Genomic DNA, 16,618 nt, shown 5'->3' on the forward strand with positions numbered 1-16,618 from the left:
GGCCTAGCGTTGTGTCCATGTTTGTGCCCCCCTGTCCCACAAGGAGGTGCCTTAGATATGCGTTTTGGCCGACCTTCTGCCGCTGCAGCTAACCCAACAGGCTGCTCAGGCTGAACATGGGGTGGGCCAATGGATGTACTGTGGGAAGGTGGGTCCTGTTGCAAGTCAGGAGGGGTTTGATCAAGACCCAGGTCAAATGATGGAATAGGTGATAGCTCAGGAAATGACCGTGGGGTGGGTGGACGCATGTCAGACCCAGGACAGGCATGTGGGGTGGGTGGAGGGATGGTGGGACTAGGGGACTCATGTGGGGTGGGTGGAGGGATGGTGGGACTAGGGGACTCATGTGGAGTGCCTAAAGGGATGGTAGGGGTAGGGGATGGATGTGAGGTGGGTGAAGGGATGGTGGGGCTAACGGATGGATGTGGGGTGGGTGAAGGGATGGTGGGGCTAAGGGATGGATGTGCGGTGGATGGAGAGGGATCGAGGGTAGGGACAACCTGAGGGGTAGCAACAGGTGGACGAGAGCAACGTCCGGCAGGAGCTGTGCTCGTGCTTGGGCTCTCAGTAGTGCTTGGCCTCTGAGTAGGCGCTGCCGCAGGAGTAGCTGCCTCCTCGTTCGGGGCCTCAGGTTCTCGAGATCGTACACGGCCAATCTCATGCACTGCCTCCAGCACATTAATAATGTCATTGTGCTCCTCCGTGCCCACTGGGTGACGGCGCATCATACGGACATATCCTTCAATCTGCACATGGAAAAACCAAGTATATTAATAATGCAATATCAAAATGAAGAAAGCCAATCAATAGTATAATAAAGGTTGGTTCCAAATTGATACGGCAACTAATAATTGGAAATTATAGGGACACCAAGTGTTACATTGGACTAAATTGAAATTAACTTTTGTATTAAAGATGTAGTTGGCGGATATCGTCTTTTGAAAAATGCAAATTGCCAATGCCAAATGAGGAAAAAAATTAAAAATAATAAAAATGGAAAGATGAATGTATACCATAACTCTAAAGGCTGAAATACGAGATATGACCTTAGAGCATCCCAAATTAGATTTGTATATTCCCAAAGTTCTCTATAAGGTAAATCAACTTCGATTGTCTATAAGCAATCTTAAGCAGACAACAATTTAAAAGGGAGGTTTGATGGTAAGCAAACATTGGACCACATAAGAAGAGTTCTCTAAACAGTGGTAAACTAAGTAACAAGTACGGTAAGATGTAGAACACATGGAGAAGTTACCATTAGAATGAATCTAGCACCAGGGATATCGATAAACCTTCGAGTTATCCTTGTGAACCAATCGAAGTACTCGTGCTGTAGAGGCATATCACCAAGCACTGCTTGACAACGCCGTTGAAGGCGATGACCCCAGTCCGTGAGATGCATAGCATGTCTCCGCATCCAATCAACACCCATCTTCCCCCTCAAATCAATTGCATGAAGCACCGGGTCCGTGTTAACATGGCGGGGAATTTCTTGGATCATCCCAAATTGCCGAACGACACGATCCGGTGTATGTTTCTCTACTAGATGGAAACATACAAGCGGCACGATTGCCGTCCACACTGCCCTCCCTGCAACGCACCACGGCGGAAGGTTCTCGTATTCATCTTCATACGGCTGCCACACCACCTACAACAGCCCAAAAACAAATATGCAACACATTAGGCAACTATCTTTCTATTTAAAAGTTCAGCAAATATATATCTTGTTCTTGAACATGTTGAACAAAGCATTTTCATACCTGGTTTGGCAACATTAAAGCTATTTGCTCCCGATACCTGTCCCTGAAGACCTGGGCGGGCCTATTTTTCTTGTTTGGGACCCACACCCACCTACAATCAAGAACAGGGAATCAATATCTACAACTTCCCAAGTAAGATAATATTATGATTAAAACTATAATGTAATCAGATATAACTACTAATAGAATCTTATAGAAATTTCCTCAATTAATAATATCACTAGAATGAAAAAAGTCCTTATAAAAACAAAGCACATACAAGCCATATGACAATGACAAAATTAGAGTATATTAACGTAATCATATATATTGAAACTCTGTTTAACATTTTTAAATGTTGACATAAATGATTCGTACAACCCTTTTAAATAAAAATAAAAAATTTATATTTTAAGTTACATGATTGTAAGCTTAGGTAATGATCACATATTGTAAATGAAGTTACTAAGGTACAGACTTACTTAAGGGACAGTGGACCACGCACTGGAGGACCATAAGCACCCACTGGTGGGCCACGCTCAACTGCCGGGCACAAATAGGGGAATCTGGCCCACGCCCAATACTGGACCAACAATAAACACCCACCAATCTGACTAGCTTTCTTATCGCTTGCCCTGCATAACTGTCGGTACAACCATGCAAGGCAAGCACTTCCCCAACTATACCTTCGTGGGTTGCGAAGGTCTTCCAACTGCTGCACCCACATTAGATGCACCCTATCACCGGATTTGTCCATGAAGATTGTGTCCCCCAATAGCGCTAGGATGTAGCATCGTGCGTACCTATGCACTTCATCGTCTTCAGCATTAGGCGGCAGTGGATGGGCAACTTGCTCCAAAAGCCGTTTGATGAGAATCCTTTGGCCAGCACGTTCCAGATGGTCTTCATTGGTAGGTCGAAAGCCAAGGTACTCATCACACACATTCTCCCATTCTTTTTGTGTGCTCCCTGTTACAGCGTCACCATCAACAGGAAGTCCAAGAAGAACCTCCACATCCTGCAGTGTGATGGTGACCTCACCATGCGGCATGTGGAATGTGTGAGTCTCGGGCCGCCATCGCTCCACTAAGGCCGTTATCAGGCCATGATCAATCTCTCTACCCGGAGTCCTGAGAAGTCCCTCCAAACCAAGTGCCTTAATGATGTCAATGACTCGATCGTCCACCATTGGCTCTCGATTCGAGAACTCTTCACTACGGGCACGACATTTAAGGGACCCTGGATCCTGCACAAAACATAACCATGGATTAACATATGACAGCAAGTTGAGTGCAATAGAAGTTGTTTATAGTATTTATAACACCCACCATGGACTAACATGTGGGGTGGATTAACATACAACTTATAAACATACAACTTATTATTAATTTCTAAAAACTAGTTAATGACTTGATGCTAACTAATAAAATTACACTTTAAAAATATTTAGGTCATAAAATCTCTTATTGGCATCAATGTTAAACATTCATTTTTTCTAAATAAACATGTAATATTCATAAAAAGAAAAGACTTAGAAACAAATCACAGGGGGAGGGAATTAATCCCTTCTCTATCTTGTGATTTAAAACGAAAATTTAGTGAGGAAGAGATAGTGTTAAAATGTAGACACAAACCCGATTATGTATGTGCAATTTTGGAAATTGACCATATTATAGATGCATGCAGAAGTACCTTAGAGAGTAAAGAAAGGATTTGAAGTGCTGCACTTGTACTTCTGCACAGTTTTAATATATATACATGTTTGTAAGTAAGAATCGTTGGAATCCCATGTGTTTGTACTACACGCAAGGCAAGTGCACTAAGGTAAGCCTTAACTCCTAACCCACCAACCCCATCACTCTTAAACCCCCATTTTTTGCTGCATTTGATGTTTATCTATCTCTCTAGCTTCAGCTTTTGGTTCTTCTATCGTGTACATGTGTTTTTTTTGTGATTGAATAGCCTTTATGTACTATTGTTGTGAAACAATAATATTTTTTTCTTTGTTCTCTATTTTGTCTTTTGGGTTATCAAACTTGGCTTATAATTGACCATGTCGTATTCAATACATATGTCAAGAACTATTGAAGTATGTGACTGTATAATATACTCCAAATTCCCTAGGAAGGTGGGGTGTGATAAGATGAGATGGAGTTTGAGAGGGAGTGGTGGCTTTAATGTTCAGTCCTATTATGAGGCTACTTGAGGTACGCTGACTAATTCTTTCCCTTAGTAGAGTATTTGATGTGTTAAGGCCCCTAAGAAGGTCTCATTCTTTATTTGGACAGCATCTTTGGGGGAAGATTTTTTACTTGTGATAATCTCATCGAGCGATGTAGATTTTTTTGCTTGTAAGTCCTTTGATATAGTGTTCCCACTAACTGTGATATTATACTTTTCCTTGTTCAATTTATTCTTAGGTTTTGGTCCTCGTTAGCTGTTTCAAGGCATTAGTTTTGGTGTGGTTGGCTTTCCTCGATCGATTTGGTTCTTGTCTATAGGAGCACGATTCCTTATTGTTGGCTTGCTGGTAATTATGAGTTTTAAAAAGTTAAAATAACATGGTAAAAAATAAACTGGTGCTTCCATTTTGTGTATTTTAATCTCAGCATTACTTGGCATTTTTGTTCCAGTCCCTTTTTCTAACTGCCATCTACATGCACTTATTACTACTTTTAAGAACCTAAGATTGTCAATTTTGTCATTGGGCAGTCATATAATGTAAGAGCTGCCAGCTTTAAAAAAGGTTGTTTGAATGTTAGAAAAATATAAGATTTGCCTTGTATGGATGAGTTCTTCTACTCGTTATGTAACTTTTGCAATTGTAGGTGCATGTGAAAAAGTCTCTATGGAATATTTTTTTTGTGCTTGGCAGCTTAAGGAGTGTTGATCTTGTCGGCAGTTTAAGTGATGGAGTATAGTTTGGCGATAAGCAATCTTTTCTTTCCCCCTTGTTTTCTTTATTCTCTCCTTCAATCATATGAATTATAGGTTTATTTTCCCTATTGTTTTCTAATATTAGGCAACATATGCTTTTTTTTAGGATTTGGTTTCCTTGAGGATTATAAATTTTAGTCACTCAACAAGGGTTCGAAAGTTCCATTGAAATTCTTGTCCTGTTTTCTAGTTCGACTTTAGTCATTCTATTTTGGCAAGCTTATATCTAATTCGGATGTGGTAATACCTTTTATTAGTGTGGGTCGTGGGAAAGTAACTTTGATATTTCTTTATCCTGTAGTGATGAGCATGAGGAGTGCTTTCTGGAATTAACTTATCCCTCTGGATTTGCATCATAATTGTAATCTTGAATTGTAGCTGATTTGATTTTGTAGTCATTGAAAATGAGAAAATACTGTCAACGTCCTGCCTAATCCTTTGTTAGTCTGAAGGTTTTGCTATTTTGGACTCAAATTCACTAAACAACAATATTCTTCTTTATAGGCTGCCAATGTTTGTTTTATAAATTTGTGAGGGTGATGTTTGGTGTTATTGATAACAATATGTCTACAGGAGGGGAAAATTGTGATTTGGACTTTAACATACCTGAGCAGGAGTTTGTGCTGTGTTGACTGCAACAATAAGCAATCTCCTCCCTTTTCTTGATTTTTCCTTTTGCTTATTAGTCTTTTAAAACACTGTTTGCCCAAACATGATACTATTCAGTATTTTTGTTCAATTTATTTTATAGATTTTGGTGCTGGCTGTTTGTTGCAGCAAAATTGACTTCTCTAAATCAATCTGGTATCCTACTTGGGAAATGAAGTTTGTTGGGGACCTATGGCATTGATTAAGCTCTCTTTATCTCTGCATGTCATTATTCTTATCCTAAAATTTGAAGATATAAGTATTGGATTAAGATATTTATGAGCAAGGAAAACAAATTGTAGTACTGACATCACACTTTTCTTTGGTTTTTGCAATTAATACATATTGTTACGAATCTGAGATTCGTTTTCTTTGTTATGAATCAGAGGTTCAGGTTTTCTTTGTTTTGAATTTGATATGATTTTGTTGATGCTATCTTGTAGAAAAGAGCTTTTAGAGTTACATGGGTTTATGTTTATACTTGCAAATTATGGATTTTTGTTTCAATACCTGGTGATTTTCTAGGTTTTCTTTCAAGAAATTGCATTGGGATTTCAGATTTATATGGATTTATCTTGTATCTGTTGGCGATTGCTCTGTTTTTAAGCTGTCAGAGTTACCTGGATTTATGTTAATACTTGTAAATTAGGCAATACCTTGGTGATTTTCTAGGTTTTGTTTCAAGAAATTACAGGGATTTCAGAATTATATGGATTTATCGCTCTGTGGTTAACCTGGGTTTTGTTCAAGAAGCTGGTCATCGTTTGTTATTGCAGAGGGAGACGGTATTGATTTATTGCTATATTGCGTATGCCTCTTGTGGGAGAGAGTTTTCCTTTCAGAACTATCTGGATTTATCTTCTATTGCAACTACTGCTATTCTGGTTCATGTTAAAAATGTCAATAACAAGAAAATTTCTGTGTCCGTGGCAAGGTTTGATTTGGGTATAAGTTTTTTTTTTTTTTGAAAGGGATTTGGGTATAAGTTATGGGGATAGTTTTCTGCTTGTTTAATACATTCTACTACTTGGCCTGTGACTGCTTTTGTGACTACTTGTAGGCTTTGGTTTTGTGGGGGACTATAAATTCTGGTTCACTCAAGGGGACTAAATTCTGGTTCACTCAGTAAGGGTTGAAACTTCCATTGCATCTCTTGTCTTGTTTAATATTTGGTAAAACTCTCTTATTGGTGTGTGCTTTCTGGGAAATACATATCATAATCTTAGATTGATGTTATAGAAAGTGGTGAGAAGATACTGTTCTTAGTCTGAAGTATTCTGGATTCATATTTATCAACTGAGGTACATATGCTTTTTCAGAAGTTGGAGATGTTCGTTTTGTAGTTTTGTGAGGACAATTTTTTATCATTTTGATCTTGATATGTGTACAGCAGTCAAAATTGTAAATTAAAAAAAAAAAAATTTATGTTATTCTATTGATTTCACTTTTTTTTCTTTTTTTTTCTTTCAATATACTGTTCCCTACTATACATTCTCTATTCTATTTATCCTATAGATGTTGGCCCTCAGCAACTATTTTAGGGTGTTTGCATCATAGTTCTTTTGATAAAAGTTTGAAAGGTTTGCATCATAGGTTTCGATTACCAAGGAGCTAATTCGTTCAGAAGGGTTTGCATCATAGTTCGTAACCTTAGATTATTGCTAATTAATTTCCTAGTTGTAGAAAGTGAGTGGGTAGATATTGTCATTGTCCAACCAAGTCCATTTTCAGGCTGAAGTTTTTGCCATTTTGGACTCATATTTGTGCTCTGAATCACATGCTTCTGTATAAGTTGGTGATGTCTATTTTGTTGTTTTATGTGGACAATGTTTGATTAGTTATCTTGATCTGTCTGCAGGAGTGGAAACTGATTTGGACTTTCTTGTACTTGAGCAGTGGAGTTTGTGTAGAAGTCTTAAATCTTTCTCAAACTTAAACTGTGTAGACTACAACAATAAGAAAACTCATATTGTCTTGAATTTTACATTTTACTTATAAGTCCTTTAATATAGTGTTCCCACTAACTGTGATATTATACTATTCCTTGTAGGTCATCTTTCACGTAGCGCTTGTACATTTGTATTCTTGTCTTGTTTGTATTGATGTTTTCTTGCTTCTAGAGGAACCTGGTTATGTTGTGCTAGCAGCTCTATTTCTAGTTTGGATTGTCACATTGTCTATATGCAGGAAGCAAGAAATTTTTTCTTTTTTGGCTGCTTCACGGCTTAAGCAGCTGAGTTTGGCGATAAACTCTCTTTTTCTTCCCCTTTTTCTTTCCTTCAAGCATAATAGTTTTAAGGATACGTTTTTTGTTGTTTTAATTTTGTCTAATACTTGGGTTTGTGACTGAATTTCCTAGGTTTCATTATCGAGACGAATTATAATTCCAAGTCTTGCAAAGTGAGGGTTTGAATTTTCTATTGCAATTTTTCTTCCTTTGTCTTGCTGTCTTATTTTATTTTTGTTCATTATGTGTTGGCAACTTCAATAATGAATTCACAGCTTAATCTAGCAATGCTTATTATTGTTGTAGTCCACAATTATAATCGTAGTGTGTCTTGAATATGGTTTATGAGGGAAAGCTTTTGCTTTCTCTTCTCCTGGCATTTATGGGCTTTTTGGGAGTTACATTGGTATGCATTGTAATTTATTAACTTGGATTGTTGCTACTTGATTTCCTTGCCCCCCAATATCTGGCAACAGAGAATAGCTTGGCTTTCTTGAGTTAGAGAGGATTTATCTTTATATTTTTGCATTCTTTGAAATATTGTAGTTTTTTCATTTGTTGTTTTGCAACTTTTGTGATTCTCTGTGCATGTTAAAATTCTATTGCTTATATGTCTACAGAACTGTTTTTTTTATTAGGTTGATAAATTCTCTTTTTCTCCTGCTTTCATGATTCTCTTTTGCAATCATGAGAACTTAAAAAACTTTTGGCTTGTTTAATTTCTTTGGAAATATATAGTTCTTTCATTCGTTGTTTTGCAACTTTTGCAATTCACATGTTAAAAATCCATTCTTTGTTTGTCTACAGGAACTAGGTTTTTTAAATTTTTTGTTTTTGTGCTTAAGAATTATAAATTTTTTGTATTGTTTTAATTCTTTCTATTACTGTGCTTATAAATTCTTTCTTAGGCTTTGGTTTCCTTGACAGCCATCATTTGTTGATCCCTAGTGATATTGCATATGCTTTATGGATCTAGTATTTAGAGCATTTGGGATTTAATGGGTGTTACCAAGAAGGGTAGTTGATCTCTTGTTCACTTGGAGGAATTAGTTCAGGGAGCACTTATCAAATATTTGTAACTTTTCCCGTTATGTTTGATGTGGCTATGGTGGAAGGACTAAGATAGTCGTACTTTTTAAGATTCAGAATAATTAAAGGTCTAGTTGGAATCATTGCTAATTTGAACTCATGTTTGATTGGTCTAGAGCGTCGGGTCTTACATGTAGTAACTCCCTTCTAGAAATTAATAAACTGAGAAACTATTACTTAGAATTCACTAGCCATCAATAAAACAATATATCATGTTTCCAGCCTATGATTCTTGTTGTGAAACAAAACTTGGTCAGCTTACAATAATCATGGACATTAATTCAAACTTTCCCCCGACTACTAAATATATCACAGGAACCCGCATGTTTAGCTTCAGAATTTGAATCATCTTTACTTTCTGGAGGATGATTCTGACAGAGTTCTGTAAATGTATAATTGGTAGGTGTAACAAACAATCCACACAAACTTTTTGTTGAATTTTCAAGGACACAGAAGAAAGGATGAAAATGAGACTATGATGCTGTTGACTGTGAAGATTCCATGAAGATGCTGATGATGGAGGAAATGATTACGTTTTTTTCATGGCATTACCAGTTCAATTGCAAAAGTACTAAATTAGCAAAATTCCCAATATGTATTAGTTCAATCTATGCTGCTTTAGCATAAAAAGTAGTTTGGAAGATGATTTTTATGTATCTTTTTCTATTTATTTATTATTAATTTCTAAAAGCTAGTTAATGACTTGATGCTAACTAAGAAAATTACACTTTAAAAATATTTAGGTCATAAAATCTCTTATTGGCATCAATGTTAAACATTCGTTTTTTCTAAATAAACATGTAATATTCATAGAAAGAAAAGACTTAGAAACAAACTAAACTCCAAGTTCAAAAAACGAAATTCACCACACACAAAAAAAAGTGAAATCCTTAGTGGTGTGTTTTACCTGCCCATTCCAAATGGCTTCTGATTGATGGTTGGGCTGCAACGTCAACACTGACGTGTCAATGGGGCCAGGCTGCGCATGGTTAATCTGTCCAGCATTTGCAGCAGCCATACTGCACAAAAATGATAAGCAATTAGCACATACTAGACATTATTGAAAACAAAAACAAAAACAATATGCAGCTTTAGAAGGAAATCTAGCTTCATTCTACTTTAACCACGACATCTACATGAATAGTATAAGTGTATAACTGTTGAAGAGCCTCCCCAGTTATGATAAGCAACTTAATAGATGCAAGTGAAAGTAACTTGCTAAAGAGCTAATTGCAGGCCTTATAGGATAGTGGTAATGAATCAGTTCAAAGTTATTATCTCTCTAAAGCAAGTAAAAAGACAACACAAAGTAAGAGTAACCTTTTTGGAAGAACATCAACATTGTATCCGTGAACTTATCATAAGACATTGCAGAAAATCTACTAAATATACATAACCATTGGATACATTTTACAGGAGACAAGATTTAACACATATCTCAGATGAATCTGAAGCATGTGTGTTATCTGCAATCAAATACCCAAATTCAACCCCTTCAAAGCTACACCACATGTCATGCCATTTTTTTGTCCTCCTTCATCACAATAATATACTCAAACAAAAAGAAATAAAAAATACTGATGTTATCTAAAATGGGTCTTCGAAATTTGTCTTAAGAACATAAAATTCGAATCTAAAAAAGTAAGTAAGTGAGAAATGGCATACTTGAAAAATGGGAAGGAATTGAAGCAACAATCTGGGAATGAAGAAGAATGCTTCTTATACAAAAAAAAAATACAAACAAACAAACAAAACGAACTGATTACATTGCAAAATGCATAAAGGGACTCACCTTTTGTTCTTCTATTTCTTTCAGATACCGCGTAGGTGAGCGAGAGAGTGATTGAGACTGGGTCGGTGAGGCTGAGAGGGTGAGTGGGTTGGGGCCGGCGTCGGCGACGGTGACGCTGAGAGAGTGAGAGGAGGAGAGGGTGAGTGAGAGTGTTGGTTTGCTGAGAGGGTGAGTGAGGCGTTTGACTGATGAGGGAGAGTGAATGGGTGGGTGACTGAAAGAGAGGGTGACTGGGTTGGGGCCGGCGTCGGCGACGGTGACGCTGAGAGAGTCAGAGAAGGAGAGGGTGAGTGAGGGTGAGCGAGAGTGTCCGTCTGTAGAGGCGTTTGACTGATGAGGGAGAGTGAGTGGGTGGGTGACTGAAAGAGAGAGCGTTAAATTCAAAAATATCCTATTAGAAATCGACCTTCACACACTCGGTTTCCAGGTTGTGCTCCACGTCAGTCCACGTCAATGGCACGTGACACCAACATGGAAATCGACTCTCTGATGGTCGATTTTCAGATGGCTGCCACCTGGCAATAACGCCACATCAGATGTCACGGACAACCAAAACCGACTCTGTGAGAGTCGATTTACAAGGCCCAAAATCGACTGTCATAAACTCGAGATGTTACTTACCCAATTTCTTTCAAAACCGGACCTATTAACTAGATAGTTGGGAAATTAGGCCTATTTTCCAATTTCGTTCCGAATATCACCCTTGTATAGTCACACAGTTCATTAAAATGAAACTGTAGGACTATTTCTTTTTCATAGTTACATTTTTTTTTAAATCCAATTTCATCTTTATTTACAATATGATTTATAATTGTATAAAAATATATATATATATATATATATATATAGAAAGGGAGTTAGGTTCAAGCTATATATGGTGTAACTCTAAATAATGTTACACCACCTAATAATTTATTATTAAATTCATATTTTAAGAATCTCAGCATTGAATTACATATTCTACACGTGCTTAACATGCATGTCAATTTTCATACTAATCGGATGTTATTTACCTTGTGGTCCATAAGCTCATCTTTTATGAATTATTTTAAATTACAAAAACTTAATTTAAACAATTGATTGATAACATGACTATTAATATTTAATCACTATGAAATTTTGCAAGCATGGAGAGTGTATGAATATAATGTAATCCAACAGTAGTTTTTTCAAAATTCGCATCTAATAATAAGGTATTAAGTAGTGTAATATCACTTAGAGTTACACCAGGTATAACTTGAACCCAATTCATATATATATATATATATATATATATAGGATTTAAAACTTATAGCATGTATTTCATGATAACTCATTCTTACAATCAAACCAAGATACCATTTCCTCAACAAACAAACAAAAAGATAAATAAAATCAAGATACTAATATTTTTATAGTTATGATATATATATATATATATATATATATTGAGAAAGAATACTGAAATATTATTCAAAAGAGATGGCCGAATAAGCCAAAATTACAACTGAAAGGTGTGGAGGAGCATCCTCCATCCACACCAAAAACTTGCTAACATGTCTAACATGTTTAACAATGTTATAGACGGCACAAATACCCTATCTCCTAATATGACAAAACTCAATAGTAGTGAAATTACTAGCCAGGAGTTTCGCCTCTTCTATTAGATTTCCAAAAGTGGCAAGAGAAGCATTAGCACACTTCAAAGCTTCATTTGTAATCTTCAAGGGTATGTTTGGTTGGGTGAAAACTGGGAGGATGGAAAATAAGGAGAGGAAAATAGGGTGGAAAATGACATTTTCCATTGTTTAGTTAAGGAGAGAAAACAAGAGAGACAGAAAATAGGGGGAAAATTTTTCCCTCCGGGCCCACCTTTTTTTATCCTCCAAATTTTGGAGGAAAATGAGGAGGGAAAAGTGCTGAAAGATCACTTTTCACAAATACTCTCAATTTAAGTTGCATTTTTTTCTTTCTTCTCTCTTCCCTGGGTAGCAACATTGCCTTTTTTTTTCTTTTCTTTTTTTGGGCAACAACGTTGCTAGTAACGTTGCCCCTTTTTTTGGCTTTATTTTTTTTCTTTTTCTTTTTTTGGGCAATCACGTTGCTAGTTGTCACTTTTCTTTTTCTTGGGCATTAACATTGCCTTTTTTTTTTTCTTTTGATTTTTTAGGGCTTGGGCATGATAGTTTATTTTTATTTTTACTGGATGTGATTTTTTTTGGAACATATTTTTTATTTTTATAAAAATTTTTGGGTGATTTCTCTTTTTTGTGTGGTTATTTGTCACTTTTTTTAATTTGACATCATTCTTTAACAAGGATATATGAGTAAATTTATTCAAACTCATTTTTTCAATCCTCTTACAATTTTCTATCCTCCCACTTTTCCACCCCTCTAATCAAACGGATCCCAAATATCCCTCTAAGATAATAGAAGTAAGGCCAATACTTGTAGAATTATAATCCCTGAACACGGCACCGTCAAAGTTCAACTTGAAAGTAGACCCAAGGGGGTGGTTTCCATATGACCCTTTGGGGAACACGAGTAGTTAAGTCTGGAGGTTTTGGAGGAACTGCATAGATATAAACAGCTTGGGCAGTCCAAACATGTGGGATTACTTGATGAATCAGAAAAGTTTTGGAACCAGTCCGTAAAGAGTTTCTATGAAACCACACCATCCAAACTATTGTAGCAAAATATTCCAAATCCTTACCTTCCTTTATATGTGTTGTACCAAATCTTTGAAGTTCTGAAAAACCATATTAGAACGAGAGCTCCAATTAGAATCAGAATTCCATATTAGAGATAGGTGGGGACATGACCAAAGGGCATGAACAACATCTTCATTAGAGCTTTTACAGTGATCACAAATATCTTTAGGAATAATCTTTCGTTGCTTAAGGTTGGTCTTCGACGGAATGGAATTTTTTATTGCCCTCCACAGGAAATTATGAACCGTGGTTTGAACATCTAACCCCCAAAACTTTTTCCACAGATCATTGATTTCGGGTTGGTATTCTTGGTCATCACAGCTTTGGGACTTATAAAGAAATCTATAACCGAACTTGACAGTGTATAAGCCCGATTGATTAGAAAGCCAAAAAAGCTTATCCTCCACCGGGTTTAAACTCAAAGGAATTGATTTAATCAAATCAATATCTCTAGGGAGGAAGAGGGACTGTAAGATATTGATAGGCCAAAAACGTATTGACCCCTTGTGATGAATTAATTGATTAATTAGCCAAGTTTATTAATTAATCAAATTAACATGCAAAGGCGTGGTAGCATAAACAAATCACCAAATAACTAAATGCAGCGGAAATTAAATTGACACAATGATTTGTTTACGAATGGAGAAACCAACACGGCAAAAACCCCACCGAGTGATTTTAAGGTCACCACTCCCGAAATTCTACTATTATCACAACAAGCGGTTACAAATAAAGGAATCTCAGTACCTTATACCAACCTATGGTTGAACCCTTACCCCAATACCCAATTAGACTTGTTCTGTAGTGACAATTTCTCCTTTTGATGCACGACTCCTGTTAAGGGTTGAATTGATGAGGTTATAGTAGCTAAATTCGAGGTTAGCTAGGCCTCCTGGGATGAATGCAAGAATGGGAAGAAGAATAGAATAACAAAAAAAAGAATACTGAGCTTTACTGAATTGATACCCCTCATGGTTACATGCCTCTCATCCTTATACCCCAATTCCCTTTGGTAAATAACTGCACATAGCTGTGCTTACAGCTGTGTAACTAACTCACACCCCAGCTGTCATAGCTGTCACAACTAACTCCACTAACCCTTACACCTGATTCGGGTACAAGCATCTCTATAGTCTTATTGTAGTTCCTACATACTTACCTTTGCTATTTTAGCTAATTAGGCACCTTAGCAGACAGCCAAGCACTTACCCAATTAAAATAGCAATGGTCATTACATTTAACAATTCTCCTAATTAAAACTCCTAACAAATACCTCCCTCTTTAAAAGACCTTGCCCACAAGGTGAGGGAACCTCTGCTGCATCATATATAAATTCTCCCAAGTAGCATCATCAACACATTCTCCTTGCCACTGAACTAGGACTTGAGTGATGGTCCTATTTCGAAGCTGGTGTGACCTTTCCTGAAGCACAACTACAGGCTCTGTGATGACTGCCCCTTCCATATCAGTAGGTGGTAGAGTGGGAATTGAGACCACATGTTGACCCAACTTAGCTTTCAAGCAAGATACATGGAAGGTGGGATGAATTTTAGAATTTGGAGGTAAATCCAATTTATATGACACCTCTCCAACCTTCTGCAAAATCTGGAATGGTCCATAGAACTTAGGAGCTAATTTCTTCAACTGATGGTGCTTAAGGGACTTCTGTTTGTAAGGTTGGAGTCTTAGGAACACCCAATCCCCCACAGAGAAGCTTCTCTTAGTCCTATGCCTGTCAGAATATAGCTTCATTCTGTCTAGTGCTGCTACCAAATTCTGCCTTAGTAAATAGGTCAATTGTTGTCTAGTCCTCAAATGAGCATCCACTCCTTCAATCTTTGTTGTACCAGCGATGTAGTCCATCAATCGTGGAGGAGGATAGCCATACACTGCTTCAAAAGGAGTGAGCTTGAGTGAGGTGTGGAAGTTGGTATTAAACCAATACTCAGCAAGTGGCAACCACTCCACCCAAGTGGCTGGTCTGTCAGCTGCAAAAGCTCTCAGATAGTGTTCAAGACTCTTGTTCACAACCTCTGTTTGGCCATCTGTCTGGGGATGATATGCTGAGGACATTGCCAATTGAATGCCCTGAAATTTCATAAGTTCTTGCCAAAAGTGAGTAGTGAAAACAGGGTCCCTGTCACTCACAATTGAAGTAGGCATCCCATGCAATTTAAACACATGTTGCAGATACAAGTTTGCCACTTTAGAAGCAATGTAAGGATGTGACAAGGCTATGAAGTGAACAAACTTTGTGAACCTGTCCACCACTACCATCACCACTTCCTTCATCTGAGATTTTGGCAAGCCTTCAACAAAATCCATGCTCACAGCCACCCAAGGTCTCTCTGGGATAGGCAAGGGCTGTAGTAGACCTGCTGGATGACATGTTTCATGCTTGAGTCTTTGACAAGTGTCACACTCCCTAACATATTTCCTCACATCTGACTTCAATCCGGGCCAATAGAAGTCCCTTTGAACCCTGTGCAAAGTTTTAAGGACCCCAGAATGTCCCCCCCATGGTCCATCATGTACCTGCTGCAGAATAGCTAATTTAAGGCTTCACATAACCCCACATACATCCTGCCTTTGTACAACAGCAGCCCATTGTGCATACTAAATCCCTTAGGACCCTCCTTCCCTATTTGAAAAGCTTCCAAAATACTCATAACATGGGAATCAGTAGCATAACTGGATTTAAGTTGAGCTAACCAGTCAGGAGTAGGGAAAGAAATCATACACAAAACCCCATTTTGAGATGAGACTTCATCACTAGGGACCTGTCTGGACAAAGCATCAGCTACTACATTTTCTTTACCCTTCTTATATTCCACAATAAAGGCATACCCTAGCAGCTTGGTGATCCACTTTTGTTGGGCTGGTGTACCAATTTTCTGTTCCAAAATATACTTGAGGCTCTGCTGGTCTGTCCTTACTAGAAAAGAGTTTCCAACCAAGTATGGCCTCCACCTTTGCACAGCAGTGACCAAGGCTAGCAGTTCCTTTTCATAAGTTGATAAAGCTAAACTCCTGCCTTTAAGAGCCTGGCTGTGAAATGCTATAGCTCTCCCTTCCTACATTAACACAGCTCCCAACCCAACACCTGAAGCATCACACTCCACCACAAATAGTTTATCAAAGTTTGGAAGAGTTAAGACAGGTGGATTGGACATAGCAGACTTGAGATTTTGGAATGCCATCTCAGCTTCTTCAGTCCAAGCAAAAGAATCTTTTCTCAAAAGGGCTGTCAGTGGTGCTGCAATCTGCCCATACCCTTTCACAAATTTCCTGTAATACCCTGTGAGACCTAGGAATCCCCTCAAGGCCTTAACATCCTTTGGAGTAGGCCATTGTTGCATTGCCATTGTTTTCTTAGGATCTGTCCTTACTCCCTCACTAGAAATCAAGTGGCCCAAGTACTCCACCTCTTCACAAGCAAAGACACACTTGGATTTCTTTGCAAATAACTTCTCCTTAGTCAACACCTCCAATATAG

General features: G+C 37.7%; 1 protein-coding gene across 1 annotated transcript; it reads right to left on the reverse strand.

Moving 5' to 3' along the window:
• Positions 1–3: 3 nt before the first annotated feature.
• LOC115965487 (serine/threonine-protein phosphatase 7 long form homolog) lies at positions 4–12,216 on the reverse strand. Its single transcript, XM_031084726.1, has 8 exons — positions 12,051–12,216; positions 10,461–10,791; positions 9,548–9,659; positions 2,222–2,985; positions 1,761–1,851; positions 1,256–1,648; positions 94–746; positions 4–31 (listed from the first exon to the last, which is right to left on the reverse strand). The coding sequence occupies exons 1-8, from the start codon at positions 12,214–12,216 to the stop codon at positions 4–6; spliced, it is 2,538 nt and encodes an 845-aa protein (XP_030940586.1).
• Between the last annotated feature and the right edge of the window lie 4,402 nt (positions 12,217–16,618).

Source organism: Quercus lobata, chromosome 2 (assembly GCF_001633185.2).
Source record: "Quercus lobata isolate SW786 chromosome 2, ValleyOak3.0 Primary Assembly, whole genome shotgun sequence".
Taxonomy (NCBI): domain Eukaryota; kingdom Viridiplantae; phylum Streptophyta; class Magnoliopsida; order Fagales; family Fagaceae; genus Quercus; species Quercus lobata.